This window comes from Chiloscyllium plagiosum, unplaced genomic scaffold (genome assembly GCF_037043375.1).
Source record: "Chiloscyllium plagiosum isolate Xiang-an unplaced genomic scaffold, Cpla_swu_hap1 HiC_scaffold_52, whole genome shotgun sequence".
NCBI classification, from domain to species: domain Eukaryota; kingdom Metazoa; phylum Chordata; class Chondrichthyes; order Orectolobiformes; family Hemiscylliidae; genus Chiloscyllium; species Chiloscyllium plagiosum.
In genome coordinates this window covers 6931628-6958237 of record NW_028270190.1, presented here as the reverse complement: position 1 = coordinate 6958237, position 26610 = coordinate 6931628, and the positions used below count along the sequence as shown (strand labels likewise).

General features: G+C 43.3%; 1 protein-coding gene across 1 annotated transcript; it reads left to right on the top strand.

Moving 5' to 3' along the window:
• Nucleotides 1–188: 188 nt before the first annotated feature.
• Nucleotides 189–25402, top strand: LOC148134769 (procathepsin L-like). The gene is made up of 7 exons (XM_087985419.1): nt 189–332; nt 1222–1344; nt 8229–8408; nt 13175–13393; nt 21345–21510; nt 22707–22809; nt 25208–25402. Exons 1-7 carry the CDS (start codon nt 201–203, stop codon nt 25305–25307), a joined length of 1023 nt encoding a protein of 340 aa, XP_087841545.1. The 5' UTR covers nt 189–200; the 3' UTR covers nt 25308–25402.
• Nucleotides 25403–26610: the final 1208 nt, after the last annotated feature.

The following is a 26610-nucleotide window of genomic DNA, read 5'->3' as shown; positions in this document are numbered from 1 at the left end:
GGAAGATTCCAATCTACTGACGATGCCTCATGAAGGTGAATTACATTAAACTTTCAGCATTGGATGAATTGTTGGAATTTTATTGTTTGTATTATTAGTACAATTTATATTGTTCCTTCTCAGAATAAGGAAACAGCTAACTTGAAAAGTACCCACTCCCTGTCTAAAGCCCACTGGTTTTGCCTATTAGGTTGTCCATCATGAACTTCTGGCTCTTTCTGGGCAGTGTGGCGGTATCTATTCTGGCTGCAGCCTCAACAGGCACATTTGATTCGAAATTGGATGAAGACTGGAAAAATTGGAAATCACAACATGGGAACCAGTACACCAAGGTAAAAGGAGAGTCTGTAATGTTAAGCTCACTCAGAATAGGAATGATCTGCACACAATTGGCAGAGATTGAGAATATGTAGTTGCAGTCAATGACAGGTACCTGTTGAGTGAAGTGACATTGAGAAAATATTGGTCTTGAAATTCAATGGGTATTCTCCAAGTTTCTAACTTCATTAGAGAACTGATCAAACACAAAGTGAATCAGTAGCGACTTGGTGTATCTTAATTTACTAGGATCCCGCTGCAGTCCTGTTGGATTTACTACAAAGACCACAAACTGTCTCTAGAAGATTAAGATCCATTCTTGGTGTTGAAGAGGCAATTGTAAGTTGGCAACTTGGAGACAGAGGGATGGGGAAGCCGTCTGATTATCTCAAGCGGCCCATTCAATGAAGCGTCTCTTTGCCGACACTGATTTTACTATGCTGGCAGCTTAAGGCAGGTCTCTCACACAACAGGATAAGAAGGTATATACATGCACAGTAATTGCCCATGTATTGGCCTCGGCTTTTTCGCAAGGACGTGGCTTATTGAATTCCCTGCCTGCCACTGGCTTAATCTGACTTCAGACTGGGACAGGTGGTAGGAGAGAGAACGTATCCATTGTCAACGTCATTCATGACGGTCGATTAAACCATCCTCTTGTTCAGCTATTTTATTCTTAATTCACTTTCAGCATGAATCTCTCAGACTGGCAGCTCGACAGGTTTTGCTATGGGCGCGTTATTTTGAGTGGGGTGAGGGGAACCTGATTAATAATTTTGGGTGGGAGGATGGACCCTGACAGCAAAATGTTCTTTCAGGTTTCACAAGCGGATTTTTAATGCTTCTGTATAATTTTATAAATGAAAGATGCTGCAGCCTGATTATATTAATCTCTTTATTCAGGATGAGGAGAGCTACAGGAGAATGACATGGGAGGACAATATGAGATACATCGAAAAACACAACATCGAACACTCATTGGGAAAACACACATCTAAAGTGGGAATGAACAAATTTGCAGCTCTGGTGTGTACAGGATGTATCGTCTGAGATCTATTTGATGCTGGTCATTGTGAAATTGTGAAGCAATATAATTGTGAAGTTATATTCAGCTACATGAGCAGCACTTGGACATTTGGTCCTCCAAGCTGACTCACTCATTCAGTACACTCAATGACTGATCTCACTTTACTCCAAATTGTTGATTCCTTCCTTCTCATTCCAGGTTTCTATAACCCGTAACTCCTCTGGAAATCAAAAACATCTCTCTCAAGTTTGTGTATATTCAATGACTCAAGTCTACATTTCTCTCTGCGGAAGAGAACTCTAATGACTAACAATCCCCTGATTCGATAATTTCTGCTCACTTGCACGATCAGATTCTGTACAACTAAATTGCATTAAACAACACTCTTCGGGGGGGTTTAAACTAATTTGGCAGGGGGATGGGATCCGGACTTGTAGTCCAGCAAGTAAGCTAGCTGTGTGTCAGGATGCCCAAGACTGGAGGGCGGCTGTGGAGAAGGTAGCACTGACAGGGACGACTTGCGGACACAGAGATGGGCTCAAGTGCGTATACTTCAACGCAAGGAGTAACAGAAATAAGGTGGGTGAACTTAAGGCGTGGATCGGTACCTGGGACTACGATGTTGTGGCCATCACGGAAACGTGGTAGATGAGGGACAGGAATGGCTGTTGGAGGTTCCTGGTTACAGGTGTTTCAGTAAGATTAGGGAGGGTGGGAAAAAAGGACGGGGGGTGGCATTGCTAATTAGAAATGGTATAACGGCTGCAGAAAGGAAGTTTGAGGGGGATCTGCCTCTGGAGGTAGTATGGGCTGAAGTCAGAAATAGGAAAGGTGCAGTCACCTTGTTGGGTGTTTACTATAGGCCCCCCAATAGCAGCAGAGATGTGGAGAAACATATTGGGAAACAGATTTTGGAAAGGTGCAGAAGCCACAGGGTCGTAGTCATGGGCGACTTCAACTTCCCAAATATTGATTGGAAGCTCTTTAGATCAAGTAGATTTGGTGGGGCGGTGTTTGTGCAGTGTGTCCAGGAAGCTTTTCTAACGCAGTATGTAGATTGTCCAACCAGAGGGGAGGCCATATTGGATTTGGTACTCGGTAATGAACCGGGACAAGTGGTGGGCTTGTTAGTGGGTGAACATTTTGGTGATGGTGATCACAATTCTGTGACTTTCACCTTGGTTATGGAGAGAGATAGGTGCGCACAACAAGGTAGATTTTATAATTGGGGGAAGGGAAATTACGATGCTGTAAGGCAGGATTTGAGGAGCATACGTTGGGAGCATAGGCTGTCAGGGAAGGATATGGTGGAAATGTGGAACTTTTTCAAAGAGCAGATACGACGTGTCCATGATATGTATGTACCTATCAGGCAGGAAAGAAATGGTCGTGTGAGGGAGCCTTGGTTGACGAGAGAGGTTGAATGTCTGGTAAAGAGGAAGAAGGAGGCTTACATAAGGTTGAGGAAACAGGATTCAGACAGAGCAGTGGAGGGATACAGGATAGCCAGAAGGGACCTGAAGAAAGGGATTAGGAGAGCTAAGAGAGGGCATGAAAAATCGTTGGCGGATAGCATCAAGGATAACCCCAAGGCATTTTATGCGTATGTGAGAAACCTGAGAATGACGAGAACGAGGGTAGGTCCGATCAAGGACAGTAGTGGGAGACTGTGTATTGAGTCGGAAGAGATAGGAGAGGTCTTGAACAAGTACTTCTCTTCAGTATTTACGAACGAGAGGGACCGTATTGTAGAAGAGGAGAGTGTGAAATGGACTGGTAAGCCAGAAGAGATACCTGTTAGGAAGGAAGATGTGTTGGACATTTTGAACAACCTGAGGATAGACAAGTCCCCCGGGCCTGACGGGATATATCCTAGGATTATGTGGGAAGCAAGAGAGGAAATTGCAGTACCGTTGGCAATGATCTTCTCGTCTTCACTGGCAACGGGGATGGTACCAGGGGACTGGAGAGTTGCGAATGATGTGCTCCTGTTCAAAAAAGGGAATAGGGATAACCCCGGGAATTACAGGCCTGTTAGTCTTACTTCTGTGGTAGGCAAAGTAATGGAAAGGGTACTGAGGGATAGGATTTATTAGTATCTGGAAAGACACTGCTTGATTAGGGACAGCCAGCACGGATTTGTGAAGGGTAGGTCTTGCCTTACAAGTCTTATTGAATTCTTTGAGGAGGTGACCAAGCATGTGGATGAGGGTAGAGCAGTGGATGTAGTGTACATGGATTTTAGAAAGGCATTTGATAAGGTTCCCCATGGTAGGCTTATGCGGAAAGTCAGGAGGCATGGGATAGAGGGAAATTTGGCCAATTGGATAGAAAACTGGCTAACCGGTCGAAGGCAGAGAGTGGTGGTAGATGGTAAATGTTCAGCCTGGAGCCCAGTTACAAGTGGAGTTCCGCAGGGATCAGTTCTGGGTCCTCTGCTGTTTGTAATTTTTATTAATGACTTAGATGAGGGAGTCGAAGGGTGGGTCAGTAAATTTGCAGATGATACGAAGATAGGTGGAGTTGTGGACAGTGAGGAGGGCTGTTGTCGGCTGCAGAGGGACTTAGATATGATGCAGAGCTGGGCTGAGGAGTGGCAGATGGAGTTCAACCCTGCCAAGTGTGAGGTTGTCCATTTTGGAAGAACAAATAAGAATGCGGAATACAGGGTTAATGGTAGGGTTCTTAGTCAGGTGGAGGAACAGAGGGATCTTGGGGTCTATGTACATAGATCTTTGAAGGTTGCCACTCAGGTGGATAGAGTTCGTAAGAAGGCCTATGGAGTATTATCGTTCATTAGCAGAGGGATTGAATTCAAGAGTCGTGAAGTGATGTTGCAGCTGTACAGGACTTTGGTTAGGCCACAGTTGGAGTACTGTGTGCAGTTCTGGTCGCCTCACTTTAGGAAAGATGTGGAAGCTTTGGAGAGGGTGCAGAGAAGATTTACCAGGATGTTGCCTGGAATGGAGAGGAAGTCGTACGAGGATAGGTTGAGAGTTCTCGGCCTTTTCTCGTTGGAACGGCGAAGGATGAGGGGTGACTTGATAGAGGTTTATAAGATGATCAGAGGAATAGATAGAGTAGACAGTCAGAAACTTTTTCCCCGGGTACAACAGAGTGTTACAAGGGGACATAAATTTAAGGTGAAGGGTGGAAGGTATAGGGGAGATGTCAGGGGTGGGTTCTTTACCCAGAGAGTGGTGGGGGCATGGAATGCGCTGCCCGTGGGAGTGGTAGAGTCGGAATCATTAAGCGGCATTTGGATAGGTACATGGATGGGTACTTAATCTAGGTTAGAAGTTCGGCACAACATCGTGGGCCGAAGGGCCTGTTCTGTGCTGTATTGTTCTATGTTCTATGTTCTAACACTGGCTGGCTTGGGCTCCTTCTATAGACGGCAGTCACACTATGGATACACCTCTATGTTGTTAAGTCTTCACAGATGCTGTCCATTATGACGTCTGGAAGCCGGAGTTGCATTCTGTACTGTGGAAGCTGCTCCCTTCGGCATCAATTTTCTTCTTGAGTCTGCTGGATCTCTGGCTCCGCCCTACCTGTCGCTGACTAAACATTATCTCACAGCAGTTAAACGTGTCTGCATTCCAATCAAATTGAAGTACATGATCCTTCTCTCTGTATTATTGCTCCTCAGGACAGTTGGTAATTTCCCCAATTCTTGGCATCTCAAAAAAATGTGACTAATGACATCAACATTACACCAGCATTCCATGAATTGAAAACACATTAATCGAATTGAATTGGATTGAATTGAACTGAGCTGAACTGAACTGAACTGAACTGAATTGAATTGAATCGAATTGAAATTAATGTGACATGTACTGAGGCAGAGAGAAAAGCTTTGTCTTGCGAACAATACAGGCAGATCACAGAGTTAAGTCGCATAGATAAGTAAATAATAGCGACAATGACTACGTCAGGCCTTGGTTCTGTTCTCACATTTCCCATCAAGAAAATCATCCTCTCACCATTTGCCCTGTCAATCCCCCTCGAATCTTATTTGTTTCAGTATGATCAGCACTCATTCTCCTCAACTTTATTGTGGAGTGAGCCCAGTCTGTGAAAATGTTTCTCTTGTGATAACCCTCTTCTTCGTAGGAATAATTTTGATTAACCAGCTTCAAATTTCCTTCCAAATATTCCTCCGTAACGAGTGAAATCAATGCTCATCACAGTGCCTTCTGTGTTTGTCCAATGGCAACAAGACTTCCCCACTTTGATACTGTCTTTGCCCTGCATTAAAGACAAATATTTGTTTTGCCTCTTTAATAACTTGCTGGACCTATGTGCACACAAATGTTATTAAGTGAACAAAGAGACAAAACTTTTTTTTTACCACAGGAAAGCCGATATATTGTGTGCACTTGCAATTTTAAAAGACATGTCATGCAGTGCCACATCAGCTGTTGCTAAACAAAATAACAGCTTATGGTTTAGTGCGTAACATATTGGCATTGGTAGACGATTTGTTCGCTAAAAAAGAAACAGAGAATGGGATGGTAGAAAGTGAAGACAGAAATAATCCTATTTTTCTTCTGGGATGGAGGGGAACAACTGCATCAAATATTGTCCAGCGAGGAAAGACTAATCAGGTTGGGACTTTACTGAATGGGGTTTATAAGAATGACAGGTGATCCCTTTGAAATTTATATGTTCTTACTTGGTTTAAAAGGGTGAGTGCACAGATGATGTTGACGTGAATGAGAGAGGCTCGGAATTGACATCATCGAATCACAATAACAGCTTTTTGAAATCGAGGTGTGGAGGAAATCCTTCTCTCTGAGGCCTGAATGTCTTTGCAGGAAGATAGGAAAGTGAAGAAAGCGTTTTTTATGCTCCCCTGTATTTGTCATATTATTGAATACAGGTGTTGGGATGTCATGTTGCTGTTGTAGAGGACATTGGTTAGGCCACTGTTGGCATATTGCGTGCAAGTCTGGTCTCAATTCACTCGGAAAGATGTTGTGAAACTTGAAAGGGTTCAGAAAAGATGAATAAGTATTTTGGCAGGACTGAGGAACTGAGCGATAGGAAGAGGCTGAACAAGTTGAGGTTGTGTTCCCTGCAGCGTAAGAGGGTAAGGAGTGATCTTATGCAGGTTTACAAAATTACGAGGTGCATGCATAGGATAATTCGACAAAGTATTTCTTTTCCCTGGGATCGGGAATCCAGAGCTAGAGGGCAAAGGTTGAGGGTGAGAGGGAAATGACATAAAAGAGACCTAAGGGGCAACGTTTTCACACAGTAGGTAGTACATGGATGGATCAAGCTTCCAGACCATGTGGTGGAGGCTGGCACAATTGCAACATTTGAAGGGCATTTGCAATGGGTATATGAATAGGAAGGGTTTGGAGTGATACGGGTTGGGTGCTGGCAGATGTGACGAGATTGGGTTGGGATATCTGGTCAGCATGGACAGGTTGGACCGAAGGGTCTGTTTCCATACTGTACATCTCTATGACACTAGGCCTCTCTGTATGCCTAATCTGAGAGAGATTCTTAAGCGGTAGGGGAATCAAGGGTTACAATGAAAATGAAGGAACGGGAACATGGACAATTTTGGGTCAATCAGAATGGAATGATGGAGCAGGGTGGAGGGGCCACTAGTCTACTCATGTTGCTATTTCCTATGTTCTTATGGGTGAGGAAACAATTGCGCAAACTGAGTAAGACAGCCTGTCAACAGCATTGAGAGGAGTCCTTAGGTAAGGATAAACACCCCAGTGGGTGGTGACACCAATGAACATGCAGTACAGGTGGAGAGCCTGGAAAATCGAATGGAATCTTTGCAGATTGCAGGGTGTGAGGAGACGTAGTTCAACGTAACTGTGGGAGACAGTCGATGGTATAGCCCTTAAATGGAAACATTAAAATCAAGAAAGGAAAGGAAGATTTTCAGATTTTCCAAGTGAAGTTGGGACAAGGGTGGAAATTCGAAGTAAAATTGATTACTCTTTCTAATTCTGGGTGAGAGTAGGAAGCAACAATCAATGGATCAGAGACAGAACTTTGACAGGGGTCAGAGTAGGACTGGAACAAGGCGTGCTCCATATAGCCTGCAAAAAGGCAGTCGCAACTCGGACTTTTGCATGTACCTAGGGCCCAATTTATTACTCAGAGGATGGGACATATACAATCCACTTTCAAACCGACATATACCCCTCCCTACCCATCAAAAAGAGATACAAGATGATTCAATACCAGTCTGCAATCTCAGTTTGATATGTAGACATCCACAGTTCCGGATGATAAGTTATGTGATGATGGATAGCATCAAATCTGGTCCTTTTCTAACCATTCCAATCCAGTATCTTCATGAAAATGAACAATCTGAGTTTCGCATCTAAATCTAATGGTCCAAGGGCCATGAGGCCAACTCAAGGCCAACGTGTTATCCGGAAATCAGGTCAGGCAATTGATGAAATTTGTAATCCTCCTGATTGGGAAGGTTTATCTCAAACACCAATAAACCCCACCAATCTGAGGAGACTTAACCTATCCTTCCATGATGAAATTGACCTGTCAGGTTTTAATGATCAGAGACGACTATCGAACTGATTCTTGCGAAATGAAACACATGTATAAAGCTCCTGCCATTTTGGTAATTGAACAATCGAACAGAGATATTTGAGCTGCTCGAGGTTTCTCACACAGCTTTATATTGGATTCGGACGAAATGGATGGCCACTTCTTTGCCTGCTGCTCATTTATTCAGTCAAAGATTAAACACGATTAACGAGTGCCCTCATTGCTTTCATCGCACTTCATGCTCATGTCAGCGAATATGTAGAATGTAGCTCTCTTACGTTATTGACATAATCACCACTAAAAGTCAATCATTTCACCAATGTGTTTGAATTTTCAGACCAATGAAGAGTTCAATAAGCTCATGAATGGATTTCTCCGAATCGAAGCTGTCAACATGACTGAAATTGAAACTGATGAAAGAGATGAAAGTCGTGAATCTGAAGAAAGTCACATTGAATTGAGAACTGCAACTGTTGACTGGCGTAGAGAAGGATTAGTTACTCCAGTGAAAAACCAGGTAAAAATCAGAAAAAACTCTCAAGATTATTAAGTGCAGACATTAATTTCTCAATAGGATTGGACATTATGATCAGCTTGTAGGAATTGTTAGGAAAGGCTCCGTTTCAGTAGATCATTTTTAACCTAAATTGCTTCTCCTGCTTTCTTGTTGCATTTGTTTCCTGGTGTTGGTTATGGTCAGGCAAGGGAGCATGGTATATGTATCAATGGTAATGTTCGTGCTTTTACTCATAATATCTATAGAAATTTTACTTCAAAAACAAATTCAATGGTGAGATTAAATTGTAAAATTGAAGTCTACCAGTACAATTCCGATATAATAAATATTAGTTTAAATGTACATTGGCAAAACTCAACAATGGTAATGTTGCAAACTGCAATGCCAAGCTTCCTTGTGATAACATGACCAGTCTCATTCAAAGGATATTCGATCATATGCTCGACACCCCAACTTTTAAAACCACGTTCACAGTTCACTTCTGTTGGGCTTTGTACCTCTCTCAATCATGCTCTCCAACCTGACAAGGCTGATCGACAGGAAGGCAGAGCCTGCTGGTAAGTATATGAAGTATTGTGTACAAATGGGAGTTGTAAAAGATCGGATTATACTGTAATTCTCTAAGTGTCAGTTGCATTGTATGTTTAGGAGGGATACCACCATGAGACTCAGTGAGATTTCTCACTATCGTTGTAAAAACCATCTCGTTAGCTACGTCAATGCAGCTATAACATCTCGCATATCCGATTCGAGCCTAATCTTCCCACACGTTATTCCCGGAACAATTCAATAGATTCCTGATTAGTGCCCGATATCCTGGGAGCTGAGCCATCACAAAAAAGCTGCTGTGCACCCACATGAGCACTAGCATGGCAACCTTGCCCTGCTCAGATAGGAATGCTTTCGAACATGCCAGAGAATGGTACAGAAAAACAACCAACAGTGCCGTAAGAATGCGATGTGTCAGAATCTCTGTGACCACCCACCTTCTCCCTCCGACTCACTCTATCCCAGCCCCAGCACCCCCTCCTACCCAGATTCATGCTGTCACTGACGTCTTCCTCATCTTCCAAACCAACATCGCATCGGCATTTCAACTTCACTACCTTGGAATACCTCCCGCCATGTACCAACACCAAGAACCATGCAAAACTTAAATCTCTCACTCAATCCTTCCCTTTCTGTCATTCAAGGAGAAGAGGGAACACTGGAGGACAGAAACCTCTTGGATTGGTGGAGAGGTGTCTAACACTAGATTCCTCAACCTGTGAGGAGTAACTCTTGTTTCTCACAAGAAAACATGATACACCCACATTCCACTAAGCGAGAAAATACCATTCTTCACTCCTTTGTTAGCACTCTGTCAGTCTCATTAATTCTTCAGTGTATCTTTGCATTGGTCCCAGAAACTTCTGTCTCTCGTGGTCTGCCGGTTCTGTCAGCATTTACTCTAGCTCCGCAGGGTAAGAAGACACCTCCTCGTTCTCTGAGCATGAAAGCATTGCGGCCTCAGATGAAATATCAGGAAGGCTGCGTCCAGCACACACCACCAGCTTCCTGGGAATGTGAGCTATTGAGGGTGTGGGAGCACAGTCTGGTTAGCACCTCACTGTGTCATTTGTCACAGAACTCAGAGGGCTGCCAGCGACCCGGGACGGGCAGAAGAGACCCTGTGGTGTCGGCAAATATCAACATGTACCAGGAAGCAGCAGATGCAGCAGACAGGGATATACACTTGAAAGACGACAGGGATGCAGATACACTATGGGGACCCAGATATCCCAATGAATGAATCATCTAATCTCCAAGAACAGTTTCGCAGTGGCCATGGAGAAGCAGGCCCAGCAACCCCAGCCTCTGCTGGCCATGGGCACAAAGCTGTAACCCATCGACCACTGCTCCACGGGCCTGTAGTCGAGGTGCCACTTTGTAATAACAAGTAATAGGGACAGTGCCTTGCTGGAGGAGGAAGCACACACAGGTCACACCGAAGATCCAGACTCAAGATGTCATAGAAGTGGCTGAGCCTCCACCTGCAAACTGCTGCCCAGTTCTGCTCATCATTGTCAGAGCTTCCTCATCCCCGCCAGACAGAAATGCTGCGAGGCTGACTGAACAAACCACTGCAGGGCTAACAGGCAGCAACAAGGAGTCCGATCCTTCCTGCCCAACCCAGTAACTGATATTCATTAAATCTGAAACAATGAAGGAAAGGGAGGTTTAGTGGCAAGCGTGACAAACCTCGTACGTTATTTGATCCTTTTCGATAAGTGGTATCAGCTTGACCTTCCACTTGGCTGTTTCTCTCTCGGTGGAGAGAAGGCTTAATATAACTGCAGCACCATGATGCCTAACGACATGGTCACATAGGATCAATGTGTGTACTGAGAGCCTGATGTCATATGTGGAAGGAAGAGGAACAAGGTTTGCAGAGGTAAGGCTGTGCTGCAAATACCGTCATACCTCATCCAACAAATTTATGGAATCCCTTCCCATCCAAGATTCATTTTATTCACCATTGCATATTTTGTTATCACCCATCCTCGCGCACAACTGCAATCTCCCATACCTCTTAACGCACAGCCCTCAGAGGTGAAGAATTGCAAACTCTTCTTCCTGTGACAAAAGTTCCCAATCCCCGAACTGGTCACTTTGTCGGCAAAGGACTGTTGAAACCAAGTCTCTGGATTGCAGACGCAAATACAACTCCCCACCTCACCCCCCCGCCCCCGCACCAGACTATGGTCGATCCCTGGACTGGGGACCAGAAAATGCCAGATGCCAAAGTTCATGGGCAAGCCCATACAACAGGAGCCTGTGCATCTTGCCCTGAGATGCTATTTGGTCTGATCGAACACCATGGTCGTTTGTAACAAATCGGAAACAGCGTTCATCCTGTCCCTCTCTGAGAGCCATGCCATGTTCCCTAGATAGCCAATGCATTTTGTGAATTTGTCAAGAGGGGAAATTGAATAATGAGACAAGTTTTGCTATTAAGGAGACTTTGCATCATCAAATAATCCTTTAACATGTCAATGCTTCAAGTTGTTAGTCACTGCTGTAGAAATCAGATCAGTCCTCCTGGGAATAACCCGAAGGACGCTGCTTGGCCCAAATACTGTCCCAACCAGGCACTCAGCTCCAGTGTGGACCAGCTAGCGGAAAATTCTCCGACATCTTCAAACTCTCTCTTCTACAAGCTGAAGTCCCAACCTTCTTCAAGAAGTCCACCATCATCTTCGTAAGTGAGGAAACAAAACTCATGCATTGTTCCTTAATGAGGACCGACCAGTGGCCTGAGCACAATCATCATGAAGTGCTTCGAGAAGCTGGTGAGGGTCCACATCAACTCCATTCTCCCAGCCTGCCTCGGTCACTTAAAATTTGCCTTTTAAAGTATCAGGTCCACAGTGGGTGAAATATCTCTCGCCCTGCACCCCTGGAACATCTGGACAAGGACACTTTTGTCAGACTCCTGCTCATTGACTACCCCTCTGCCTTCAACACTCTTATCCTCTCCACATTGAACTCAAAACCCTGTCACATTGGTCATGATTCTACCCTCTGCAAGTTGATCCGCAGCTGCCTGACCCACAGATACCAATCATTGAAGATAGGCAACTGCACCTTCTCCCGAATAACCTTCACCACTTGCGTCCCCCAATAATGAGTGCTCAACCAGTTACTGTACTCCCTTTACACCCACGAATTCCGAAAGAACACCATCTATACATTCACTGACGACAGCACTGTAACAGGAGGGGAATTTGACAACGACTAATGAAAAGACAGAAGGGAGATTGACGTGGTGCAATGAGAATAGCGTCTCTCTCTCTCTCTCAATTTCGGTAAAATTAAATAACACATAATTGACTTCAGAAGGAAAGGAGAACAACACGCTTCCATCTCCATCAATGGGAATGAGGTTGAGAGAATGGAAAATGTCAAATTTCCTAGACTGACCAAAATGGACAAACTTTCCGGAAAATACCATGTGTTTGTGCCGTTGGAAAATATACAACAACACCTCTTTTTCCCCAGAGAGCTCAGGAATTTTGGCATGTGCACAAGGACCCTCACTAACTTCGACAGCTGCACCTTTGAGCGCATACTGTCTGGGTGCAGAAGGCCAGGTATGGCAACTGCGAAGCTCAGGATCATAATAAACTACTGAAGGTTATGTGCGAGTCCCAGACCATCATAGAATCGAATACTCTATCTATGAACTCCACTTACACATCTCGCTGCCACGAAACTGCAGGCAAAATCATCAAGGACCTACCTCACCCCGGTAATGTACTCCTTACATGCATTCCGTCAGGTAGAAGATACTGAAGCTTGAACACATCCACCAGCAGGTGCAGGAACAGCTTTTCCCCAGCTGTTATTAGACGGTTATGAGACTCTCTAGCTCAAATCATACTGGTCTTGCTTACATTGAATTTGCCTTGTGCCCACTCTCTACAATGTACCATTTGTCCAAGTCTTTTTTGATCTTTTCATTCTCGCATACTATCATGTGCCTCTATTGCTCATAAACAAAGGGTTTCACTTTTGTTCGCGACACGTTACAATACATAAATCAAATCAAATCCGAACCCAGGCACACCGATATTCACAGATTTCGTGTAATTCTGAGAAACCTGAACAAACATTTAGACTAAGAGCATTAGTGTGAGACGGTGTTCCAAATGAATGCAGATGCAAACTGGCTATCGTTTTTCGATCAATATGATTTAATGTGGTTATATTTCTGTCAACACTAGGGTCAATGTCATTCTGACTGGGCTTTCAGTGCAACTGGTGCCATAGAAGGACAGTGGGCAAAAAGGCATGGAAACCTGGTTTCTCTCAGTGAACAGAATCTGATTGATTGTCAGGAACCAAGAAACGGATGCTCTACTGGAACGGCAATGAACGGCTTTGATCAAGTGATTGATTTTCAAGGCATCAACTCTGAGGAAACTTACCCTTACACAGGAAAGGTAAATCCCCAAGACTTCTAGTAAGATTGTGGTGGAGTCGGGGTTCATTCTCATTTCGTTTTATTTCATTTCTTCTGTCCTGTCTGCATTCACTTGCAAGTTTTCTTGGAGTTTATTTTAATTACCTCTTGGTGAAGAGCAGCGAAATCTGTGAGTGAGTCGAGCAGCACGGACTCACAACGGAGATGGCCGAGAGAGGTTGGGTTCCTCATGGCTCCTGCCCTGACGCCAATTCATGGCTGCTCAGGCGGTGATGAGTCTACGTCCGTGGCAGTGTCCATATCCAGTACAGTTTCGTGCAGGAGCAGATGAGCTCTGTTTTCGTTCATGGCAATGTCGGTATCTATCATAGATTCACAAAATTAGCTGTGCAGGTGAGTCTGGGATTTTGGCAGCATTTGCATCCAGCACAGATTCATGGAGGTAGCGTGCAAGTGGGTTAGTTTTCTGTCAGTGTCTGTATCCAGCAGAAGTTCACGGAGGCAGAGCGAAGGTGAGATTTGTTTCCTGTCAGTATCTGTATCCAGCTCAGATTCATGAAGGCAGAAAAGGTGAGTTTGGTTTCCTGTTATTCCTGCATCCATCATAATTTAGTGAAGATTAGTTTGGGTTCTGTCAGTGTCGCTATCCAGCGCAGATTCATGGAGGGAGGGGAAAGGTGTTTTCGGGTTCCTGTCATGATCTGTATCCAGCACAGATTCATGGAGATGGGGAGAAGTTGAGTTTGGGTACCTGTCAGTGCAGGTCGCCATCACAGATTCATGGAGGCAGCAATGGAGCTTCGGCACAGTACAAGATCCGGCAGCAACTGCAGTGATTGCATTAGTAACCGATGTCGAAAGCAGCCTCGTGGTAACAACAGAATCGTGTTTGGACCAATGTCATGCCTAGCAGCATCAGTGAGGTCCATCAAGGCCTCCTTTTGACCAAGGCATCAGCGGAGTCAAGATGCTGCCAAACATTGGGCGACTTTCATTCCGACGGTGATAGAGAAGGGGACACATGCCTGACCAGCATGTCCATGATGGAGCACTTAGCAAGGACTATGCAGTTGGACGTTTTCTTTATTTCTCCATTTCTTTCTCCTTTATATTGTATGTTGTGATTTTAAATGTGTTTTGAGATGGTGCTGCAGCGTGGCAACACTATACAACACATGTCACTGTATGTGCAAAGAATATGCACGTGACAGTAAATAACTCAAATGAAAATCCTTAGGTGCTTTACAAAAGCACGGACTTATTCCAACATCCATGGCAATAGACCGTGGAATGCAGCGCTTTTCAAATGGGATCTGCCATGCTGGATCTGTGTCAATCCTTCCCTGAGAGTCTGCCCTCAGGTTTCTGAAAGTGTCACTGTACAAGTAGTATTAAGAAGGCTGAGAGAATATAATCTTTCAGCACTCCCAGTCATCTCAACCTTATCTTGGAATGCTCTCCTACATCTTGACCCAACACCTCGTACCCTCAGCCAATGTGTCTGAGGAGTTAAGAGTACTTCCATTTCTGTGAATTAATGATCACCATTTACAGAGTTCAAAGATGTGGTGGTTAGGGGGATTGTCTATGTTAAACTAACCATAGTGCGCAGGGAATTATAAGTTAGGTGTCTAAGCCATGGGAGACGCAGGGTTACAGGGATAAGGTAGGGCCGAATGGGCATTTTCTGCACTCTGAGGATACTATGATACTGTGAGTTAGCATGTGGATATGACGTTCAGCTGAATCAACGGAACATTCCGCATGTTCTGTCCTTCAGACGGGTACGTGCACCATTCACTATAACAGTTCACATCCTAACACAGCGATGGACAGATCTGAAGAGTCAGGAATAAAGGTAACTATTTTTAGTCTGTCTGCTTCTCCCATATGCCCCATCGGGCTGGTCAGTCACTCTAATATAAGTTGCAATTTTACATGAAAAGGAACAAGTTACGTTTGGAGTGTGAGCTATAAGAAGTTATGAACATTTGATGAGAAATCTTCGAATTATGTGCTCATGTCGTTGTTAAGTCTGTGTGTAAATATGGTCCTTTGTTAAGAGAGGTGTTTACTCTTTAGGAATATCATTTACCGTGCAACTTGCTGGGTTGACATTTGGCATATTGTGAGTAATTAAGAAACTTAGCTTGAATCTATACTCAGGAGACGTTTTTGCGTAAGTTGCTTTACAGTTGATGTTGTTCCTCCAGTAGCTGTTGTTGTCTTTCTACACGTCACAATTGCCCCGCGTATTGGATTTGATTGGGATCAGCCTCTTGCTTGCAAATCCCAGCTCTTTGTCTCAATGTCACACAGTTTCAACTTGTTTTTCAGTTCATTCTTCAAGTTCTTACCCCAGCTCTTCCACATTCTCATGTCTGGACTCATTGTAGATGACTTGTGCGTTATCATCCAGGACAGCTGTTGCTTTTGTTTTGGGTTTGTGTCAACACTGCTTAATTGTTCCTGTTGTAAACTGAGGCCACAGACAATGCAGACTTTAAGTCCATTGTCTGCCCATCCACTCTGCTCTCCAAAATCCAGCGTTTCATTGGCCAAAGAAACAACTAAATGAAAGAAACACTCTCGTCATGTGACAGGCGGACATGATCTGGTAACTGGGCATCGGTCTAAACTAAACCTATTATATGGCTATGTTTTATGGAGGTGATGGCCCCTCACTCACTGGCTGGCGAGTCAACATTAACAGAGTCCCCTCTTTTCATGAAGCCACAGGGAAGGGCACTGAGCTGGACAAGAGGAGGGCTTTGCACAAATGACAGCGCCAAGGAGTGGTCATTACCAGCCAGAGGCCAGTGGCCCTGCTCAACAGGCAGGCAGTAACATTTAGTGCAACAACCTGAGGGCTGGTATTGATCTTGGGTAACAGACCAACAGTAAGTGATTGAGTGAGAGGAGGGCAGGTGACGATCACAACACAGCTTTGTATCGGGGTGTGTTTGGCTGGGGTGGGGTGTGGTGCAGTGAGGTAAGATAACAGCAGGTGTACCCTTCCTCAACTGGTACTTGATATTTTCCCGACCCCTAAATCTACAAGCAATGCTGAACACATTTTCATGTCGTTGACCTCTCATATTGAGCACCTCACTCACCCTGAATGAATTATATTGGCATTGGGATCAGGACTGCTCAGTATTATAAATTGCCAATTTGGCAGCCTCAGTTTGGACTCCAGCACGAATACTCGGCTTGTGATTCATTACACCTTTAGTCCCTATTTTACACTCCATAGTTGGGGAAACGACCTGACCCCAGAGTTAAAGTGAGAATGACACCCCTTTCCATCAAGGCATGACGTAACATGAAGGAGCCCAAGAAAATCTGGAGTGAATGGGAATTGGAAGAAAAAAAATCTTTTGGTTGTAATTATATCGAACACACTGAAAGGTGTTTGCAGTTATTTGATGTCTTTCTGCTCAGGACATTTCGATCGGAGTTCCTCAGTGTAGCCTTCTTGGTACAGCCATCTTCAGCTGCTTCGTCAGTGATCTTCTATCCAAAAGGTAAGCAGGGGGAATATCTACACGATTGTCAGCACCATTTGAATTTAGCTGACAATGTGTTGCTGGAAAAGCGCAGCAGGTCAGGCAGCATCCAAAGAACAGGAGAATCGACGTTTCAGGCATAAGCCCTTCTTATCACATTTTGAAGAAATCTGTGTCTAATGCGGCAAGGTGTGGACAATATCTCCACTTGCGAAGATAAATGACAAATAACATTCTCACCAGACAAGTGCCAGGCAATGACAAAATCCAACAAGAGAGATAATTTACCCATCACTGAATCGCACACTATCAACATCTCTGAAGCCTTTCCGTCAACTAAACAAAAGGCAAGGATATGTTGGAATACTACCACTTCCCTGGATGACTGCAGCTCCGACAACAAAGAAAGAAACAGATATTTTATTGGTTGTCTACTATAAACATTGGACAGATTGGACAGTAGATCTCAGAAACGTGCAGATTTTACAGAATTGCTGATCAGGGTAATTTGAAATTCCCCAATATTAATAGGAACATCCGTGGTGCAGACTATCTGGATGGATATGATTTTGTTGGGTGTTTCCAGGAAGTATTCCTGATTCAATAAATAGATAGGCCAACTGGGGGAGGCCATATTGGATTTGCTGCGAGGCAATTCGCCAGGCCAGATGTCAGATATTTCGGTGGGAGAGCATTTCGTTGACAGAGAGCATTAATGCTACAACTTTGCGGTCGACATGGGGAGGAATAGAAACGGACTGTATGAGAGGGAAGCTGAAAATGTGTTGCTGGAAAAGCGCAGCATGTCAGGCAGCATCCAAGGAGCAGGAGAATCAACGTTTTGGGCATGAGCCCTTCTTCAGGAAGAAGGGCTCATGCCTGAAACGTCGATTCTCCTGCTCCTTGGATGCTGCCCGACCTGCTGCGCTTTTCCAGCAACACATATTCAGCTCTGATCTCCAGCATCTGCAGTCCTCACTTTCTCCTGTATGAGAGGGAATTTAATCTGGAGACGGGATGTTTTACTGCTCTTCTACAGGACCTGTGGAGTGTAAATTAGGAATAATTGTTCTACGGAAATGCACAACAGAAATGTGGAGCTTATTTTTACTGTGTTGAATAACTTTGTCCCAATGAGACCGGTGTGGAATTGTAAACGAAAGGAGCCCTGGATGACAAGAGCAAAAGAGCGGGATCTAGCACAAATTTTGAAGATTACAGGGTCGAAAGGAACGAACTCAAAATCGACTGAGGAAAGCTGGTTGGGGGCATGAAGAAGCCTTGGCGGGAAGGATTTGGAAAAATCCAAATGTTTTGCACACGTACATTAGGAATAAGAGAATGATCTGAGAGAGTCTAAGCTGGGTCCAAGCCAATGGAGGGAACTTAAGCATCGAGCGTGGCGAGATAGAGAAGGATCAAAACGAATTTTTTTTTGCTATAGTATTCATGAGAGAGAGGGAGCTTGATGATAGAGAAAATACTGGGGAAGAGCTTAATAGGCTTGAACAGATTGATATTTAGAATGTGGATATGGTAGAAATTCTGGAAAGCGTGAGTATGATTCAATCTCGAGGGCGGGATCAGATCTATCCACATTTCCTCCGAGAAGTGAGAAGTGAGATTGCAGCACATCTGGCAATGATCTTTGAATCCAAACCCTTCACAAGAGTAGTTCTTTATGTTTGGAGGGAGGCATATATTGTAATTCTCTTCAAGGAATTAAATAGGTGAAAACAAACTGAAATTATTGTCTAGGTAGGTTTACGTCTGTGGTCAGTAAGGTACTGGAAAAAGTTCGCAGATATAGGATTTTGGATTGTTTGGACAATGATTTTTGATTAAGGAAAATCAATATGGCTTTTTGAGGAGCATGTCATGCATCGCAATTCTTATTGCGTTCTTTGACGATGGGTCGAAACAGGTTGATGAAGGTCGAGCAGTGGATAGAATGTATATGGATTTCAGTAAGGTATTAGATGGGTTCCCCACGGCAGGCTCATTCAGTAAGTTAGGAGGATATAGGATCTATTGAAATTTGGCTGCCTGTATACGGAATTGGCTGGCTGATAGAAGACAGGAAATGGTCGTGGATGGGATGTCATTCATTTGAAGGTCGGAGACCAGTGAACTCCTGCACGGATCTGTTATTGGGCCTTTGCTCTTTGTTGTTTTTTTTTGTAAATGGCTTGGATAAAGAAGTGGAATATAACCAGAGACGTTTACCCAGGAAAAAGGCTGTCACGGGAGATCATACAGTTATGGTCACTGGAGAAAGTAAAGTGAAGATACCAGAGGTAGGTTGTTTCCAAAGAGTTTTTGATTCGTGGACTGCACTGCTAGCTTTGGTCGTAAAGTTAGAGACATTCAGAACATTTAAGCGACTGCTGGACAAGCACATGCATGACAGCAATTTGAGTGGTGTGTATTTAGGTTGATCTTAGATTAAGATAAATGTTTGACACAACATTGGGGTCCGAAGGGCATGCACTGTGCTGCACTGTTCAATGTTCTATGTTTTGACACTGAGTAGGTTTGACACCATCCAGGACATTCACTCCATTTGTCTGGCATCAAATCCACAAATATTAATTCCCTCCAATATCATCACAAAGTGATAGCAGTATATACAATCCACGAACTACAGCTGTGAAGACAGAATTTTCCAAACCGAAGGCCACTTCCGCCAAGGAGGGCAGTAGATACAGTTAACACCACTCCCTGCAACATCCCCTCAAGTCACTCACCATCCGGGCTCAGAAATTTATTGACATTCCGTCACCGACTTTGGGTCAAAAGCCTTGAACTCCTTCTCGAACAGAATAGTACCAATCAAAAATTCTTCAAATGTTCTGGAAGGCAGCTCATCACACCTTCTCCAAGCCAAGTTTGAATAGGGAATGAACGCTACACAGTCTGCCACAACTACATTTTAAACCATCTTGGAATTAAATCTGGGTGAATGTGGCAATCCCTCCTGTTACACACAACCACCCATTTCAATATCGCTCCCAGTATCAATCTCACCCCAGAGTTGGCATCATATTCTGCCCTGTGTCCTGAAGCTGAAGTAACTGCAACATTGGTGAGAAGTAATTGAAAATTATTGACCAGAATCTTCACTCCATCAGACAGTAGCAACACTCTGCAAAGTCACCATATTTATAATTTTCCAATTTTCGTTTAAACACGGGTATTGAGGCCATACTTTAGACAATCAATATACTCCATCATTTCCAACATGCAAGAATTTACAGAAAGGCCGAGGGGTGTAGGTGTATAATTCCTTGGAAGTGGAGCCGAGGATAGATAGGATGGTGAAGGAGGCATTTGTCACATTTACCTTTATTGTTCAAAACATTGATACAGGTATTGGGACGTCATATTGCAGCTGTACAGGACATTGGTGAGGCCACTTTTGTAAAACTGTACACATGTTTGGTTGCTCTGTTCAGGGGAGGATGTTGTTAACTTTCACAGGGTGCAGAAAATATTGACAAGGATGTTGCTGGGATTGGGTTTCAGTTATCGGGAGAGACTGAATAGTCTGGGGCTTTTCTCCAAGCGGAGGAACAGATGCTGAGGGGTGACATTATCAAGGTTTATAAAATCATGACATACATGAAGCGGGTGAAGAGCAGAATGTTGTAGCCATGGGATCTGAGTCCAAACCTCGATAGCAGAGCCTTAAGATGAAAGGGGAAATATTTGAATAGGTTCTGTGACTAATACTAATTAGTTGTAATCCAATGACTCTTATGATGTAATTATTGACGGTAAGGGAAACGGTTATCTGTATGTGAAGAATTTAATTCACTAATGTATGATCACAAGTTTCAGATGAGTCGACCGAAAACTGTGAAGAGGTTCAACTCGTTCAAATGTAGTTTCTGTATGAGCTAACTCGATGGTGAGCTTGATTGGGATATTGAGTTGTCAAGGCAAAGTACTTTTTTTTATTTTCTCACATTTCAAGTCATTTGTAATACCATTGCTTGGTCTAAGTGTAGAATGTTTCGAATACATTGAGCAATAAATATTAAGTTTGACACAAGAAAACCCTATAAATGATCTGAGTTGTAACTGTCTCGCGCCGAGGATCATGTATGTATGGAATGACCTGCCTGAAGAAGTGGCGGAGGCTGGTACAATTACAAAATTAAAAAGGTACGGAGATGGGTATATGGATTGGAAGTGTTCAGGACCAGGTGGTCGCAAATGGGACTACAATACGTCAGGATATGTGACCGGCGAGGACGAGTTGGAACAAATGGTTTGTTTTGGTGCTAAGTCACGCAAAATGTGCCTTTTTCTCAACAAGTAGTGAACAAATATCGCACAGGTTTGGGAAAATAAAGTGGATGCCAAAGTCGGAATGCAGAAAAGTGTCAAGCAAAGAAAAAAAGAGCTTTATTATGATCTTAATGAGTATTCCTTTTGAACATTTTATTTAAAATTTAGGATACAGACTACTGCAGATTTCAGCCAGATAAAATTGCTGCTAAAATCACTGACTACAAATGGGTTTGGGGAGGCGAGGCAGCATTGGAACAAGCTGTGAGAGAGATAGGACCGATGTCTGTTGTGATTAATGCAAGTCTGAAATCCTTTCAACATTATAAAGGAGGTAAGTCGCAGAGCACTGGATGATGTCTTTGAATCATAATATCGACTGTTCAAGAAAATGTATTAGAAATCATACATCTACAGACACATTTACTGTCACTATTCTGGCATTAATATTACTGCAATGTTTACCATGGACCATGACCCTTGCCATTGTTCCTGTCTACACTCCCCCCGTGTTACATGCCGTCCAGTGCTGTCAGATATCATCGAGTTAAAGTTAGACCATGCTACAAACTGAGCTCAGGAGTGGTAATGAGAAATGGACCTGCTCCCATTCGGAGTCATGCAAATAGCTCAAAACGTTGTGCTATAGCTAAGAGAACTGATAGTGAGATGTAACTGTCCTGATGTGCTGCTGAGTGACTGCACATGTCAACGTTTTTTTTTAATTGTAAACTGAAGACGCGACACTCACTGTATCTGGATTAAGAGGAAAATCGAGTTTCGGGCAAAAGCCCTTCCTGATGAAGTCGATTTTCCTGCTCCTCAGATGCTGCCTGACCTGCTGTGCATTTCCAGATTAAGTCTAATCTGGACTCTGATCTCCAGCATCTGCAGTCCTCACTTTCGCCTGAGGCTGAAAAGGCTGCAGCCTTGTTCGCTGGTACGACAGAGACTGAAGGGTGAGCTTGTGGATGTTCATAAACAATAATGGGTATGGGACGAATAAAGAGAAGGAGAGTCCAAAACGAGAGACCATATGTTTAAGGCGAGAAAGGAAAGATTTAAAAGTTATCTGAGGAGCAATGTTTGCACACAGAGCATGGTACGTGTCTGGAATGAAATACCAGAGGAAGTGGTGGAGAGTGATACAAATACAACATTAGAAAAGGCATATGGATGGGTACATGAACAGGAATGGTTTACAGGGATATTGGCCAATTGCTGGAAAATAGGACTAGATTGGTTGAGGTTATGTGCTCAGCATGGACGATTTCGATCGAAGGATCGAAGCATTTCTACGCTATAAAACTCTATGACTCTGAAGGATGTGCCGAGAGGAAGTGAGAATGGCAGAGGCGATGTCATTGGGAAACATTGATTAAAGTCAACAGATGTAATGGTGCGGAGTGAGGACGATCAATTTGAAGACAGTTAGGAAAAAACAGACACATCAGTGTTCATTAATCAAAGCTAAATTAACACGAATTGAATATTTCACAGATAAACCATTTAATATGTGTCTCCTTACAGGAGTTTACTATGATGAAAATTGCAATGGATATGTAACCGATGAAGTGCTGGTGGTTGGTTTTGGAATTGAGGATGGAATGAACTATTGGCTGGTTAAAAACAGGTCCGTACTCTATGAAATAACAAACACCTGATCACAGACGGAGAAGGGACAGTGACATGGAATGAATTTCCTGTCTCTGTGCTGCAAACTGTGTATCTGTTCAGCGAGCACGTAACACTGTGTTTATCTGGAACTGAATGCTTAATGGTTGTGCTGTCTGAGATGATATCTAAAAAAAGTCTGAGGTAGGTATCCCATCACCAAGTAACGCTGCACTTACAAGTGTACAGTTCTTGTGTGAAGGATTGCTTCATACAGAGGCAGGAATCAGAGTGTCATTATCCCTGAATCACAACCATTTTTTAAACTTACCAGTACAAATTACAAACATACGGTTAAAATTAACAGCTATACACAACAAAAAAAACAAGTTACTGGTGAAATGGGCGGCACAGTCAGATCCCAAACCCAACTGTACAAACTGTTCACAGGGATACAAGGACAAAGCTCGAACCACTTGTCACTAGGGCACTGATGGGATCAGAATAACAGCCCCAATTTTGGAACGTAGAACATAGAACTTTACAGCCCAGTACATGCCTTTTAACACTCGATGTTGCGCCGACCTGTGGAACCAATCTGAAACCCATGTAACAAACATTATTCCATTCTCGTCCATATGCCTGACCAATGACCATTTAAATACTCTGAAATGTGGCAATACCTCGACTGTTGCAGGCAGAGTTCCAATCCCCGACAACAATCTGAGGAAAGAAGCTACCACTGACATCTGTCCAATATCTATCACTGTTGATTTTAAAGCCCTCCTGCCAGCCATCGCCATTCAAGGAAAAAAGCCTCTCACTATCCAACCTATCAAATATTTTAATTAACTTATGTGTCTCAATTAATTCACCTCTCAAACTTTTTCCTAACGAAAAGTGCCTTAACTCCCACAGCTTTTCCTTTTAATATCTCCCTCCATAACTGGCGATTTCCCAGTAAATCTCATCTGAACCCGTTCCAAAGCATGCACATTCTTCCTGTAATATGGTGACCAGAACAGTGCACATTACCCAGAATATGGTTGCAACAGAGTTTAGTCCGGCTTGAAGCATGATCTCCTAATTCCGAAACTGAATCCCCCTAACAATCAAAGCTAACACACCATATGCCGTCTCAATAACCCAGCAACCTGGGAGGCAACATTCAAACATCGATGTACCTCGACACCGAGATCTCTGTGCTCATCTACACAAGCACGAATCTGACTCTTCGCCCATTACATTGGAATCCTTCCAAACTGAATCACCTCACACTTTTCCACGTTAAACTGCATTCGCCACCTTTCGTCATAGCTCTTCAGCTTATCTCGCTATCTCCGCAATCCATACAACCTTAGTAACTCTAACGAACTTAATGTCATCCGCATATTAATCCATCATCCTTCTATGCTCTCGTTCAGTTCATTTATATAAAAATCGACTAAAAAAATGGATCCAAAACTGATCCTTGTAGTACTTCATTAGTAACTGAACTCGAGAATGAATATTTTCCATCAACTACCACCGTCTGTCTCCTTTCAGCGATTTATTCTATGAGGCGTCGCTGGCTGCCGTTATTACAATCACGGCAGTCAGGCTTGAAAGAAGCAGTCACATCTTCAGGGCCAGATTAGATACAAAATGTTTGATGAAATAAGTCCTGTGGTTCGGGTGAATATACACACACAGACACACACACACACACAGACACAGACACACACACACTGACACATACACACATTTCTACATGATTTCCCAGAGGAAAAAGTATGTGGGTGGCTTATAAAAACATAGACATTGTTGTTTAATAAGGTAGATAGTATTACAGTGTAATGGGTGCTGGAACAATTTGGTAAAGCTGGAAATGTGATTTGGGCAGGGTAACCGGATATGGAACAAATTTTAAGGCCGAGGTATCGTTGCAGTTCAGGAGACACTGGGTAACCTGTGCCCAAATCAACTCATGCTCTGCACAGACTATATCCTGTAGCAGGCAATCTCAGAACGATGATGGTAAAAAAAAACTCTGAGAAAATCTCCTCCTCCATATGGCAAGAAGGAAATCTCCAGGAGGCCATCTATAAAGCTCTCACTCGTCGCTATTCACTTTCCCCTTCATATCTACTCCAGCTGCAGACCTATCCCTGATAATGATCTCACCTCATGCCATTTTAAATGTTGTAGTGAGTCCATACGGACTGTACAGATCAGCAATTGATGTAAAAGAAAACAATTGACTCTTTCCAGCCTGATGCAACTTATTCTTTACAACTCATTATCTAGCTCAGTAATTCCAGAATTCAGTCCCTAAAATAATTCCAATTGTATACCAGAGTTAAAACAGATGCTTCTCCAAACATGTCTCTTTTATTAGCGTTTGGATTCCAACACCAATGGATTTTCTTATTTTCCAGCTGGGGAACAGACTGGGGTGAAGACGGGTACATCAAAATTGCTAAGGATAGAGGGAATCACTGTGAAATTGCCAGTTTTGTGCGGTACCCTGTCGTGTAACGAGCCAACTGATAAGACAGAGCTTCATCAATCCCAGCTGAATGGAAATCCGGACTATTTCTGTTAATGCTGACTCATTCAAGGACATTGCTTTAATTGTCTGCTGCAAATTTAACAAGTGAAATAATAACGATTTTTGCACATATAAAACCAATGGCATTGTCTGATTGATACATATCGCCACTGTAAATGATAGAGTGAATACATTCTCCAGCTTGTAGAAGACAATAATCTGCATGTACTGCTGATGTCCAACATTATAATAAAGGCTGCCAGCAATCATTTTCAGAGCTTGTTTGTTCCAAAGGAACGTATTTGTCTTTGTGCCGAATGAATTGTCTTGTCTGCTATGAAATCTATTGTCAAACCACGTTGTAGACAAATGCACAGAAAATTTGAAGAGTCTGTGTTTTTTGACACCAGCATAGTTACTGAATAAATGCAATGGGGTTGTTGAGGACAATAAGGCTTAATTGAACAGAGTCTAAGCAGAAACACTCCTGGAAACAGGTTGAGCTGGCCAGACTGTAGACTGGGAGTGTCACGATGAGATTCAGTTCAGACAAATGCGAATATGTAATTTCATCTATTGATTGGCACTGACAGAAAAACTGGTAAACGGAGTATTTTATGTATGGCAAAGCAATACTGGTGGAGAATCGTCCATGACAAAAAGAGGTCACACACAGATCTGTGAAATAGACGAATACTGGTTTATTTCTGACGATATTATGGGCAATAGAAATTGATAGGAATGGTACAGCATGGACACACTGCACAGGGAATTCCAGGATTCTCTATCCCGTGTTGTAGATACAAGTAGTGTGCATAGTGTTACATCCGTGTTCCAGTCGTGCATTGTTAATTCCAAGACAATATGAATTAAATTGTATTAAATGGAAAAATGAATGTAATTGTAACAGGGGTGTTCGTTCCTCGTCTAGTGCAGGTGCTCATCTCCAGTATCCTCGTTGCAATGTTTATGCAGGTTGGTGTGCAATCTTCAGTCGAATCAGGTGTCACTCAGTCCAGTTAGGCTTTGTGTGGTTCAGTACTTGAGGAGACTGGAGATGTCCTTGCATCACTTCGATAGAGATGATGCTATTGTGAGCTAGGAATACTGTTGTCAGATCATCTAAGGAGTGTATTCATTGAATCTGGAAGCTGTTTAGAAAATGGCTTGTTTTGCTGTTTTGTTACTTAGCTGATTGTGGTCAAGTTGAGGCATTTTGCGTATGTTGTGTTTAGTTGATAACCGACATGGCTTCTGCAAACAAGTAGTGGGCAGGCAGAGTAGGTTTTT

Excerpts from the sequence above, each read along its gene's own strand:
- LOC148134769 (XM_087985419.1), top strand. The coding sequence starts at position 201 with ATGAACTTCTGGCTCTTTCTGGGCAGTGTGGCGGTATCTATTCTGGCT. Across the intron at positions 1,345-8,228 it reads TGAACAAATTTGCAGCTCTG|ACCAATGAAGAGTTCAATAA; the intron begins GTGTGTACAGGA and ends TTGAATTTTCAG. Across the intron at positions 13,394-21,344 it reads CTTACCCTTACACAGGAAAG|GATACAGACTACTGCAGATT; the intron begins GTAAATCCCCAA and ends TTTAAAATTTAG.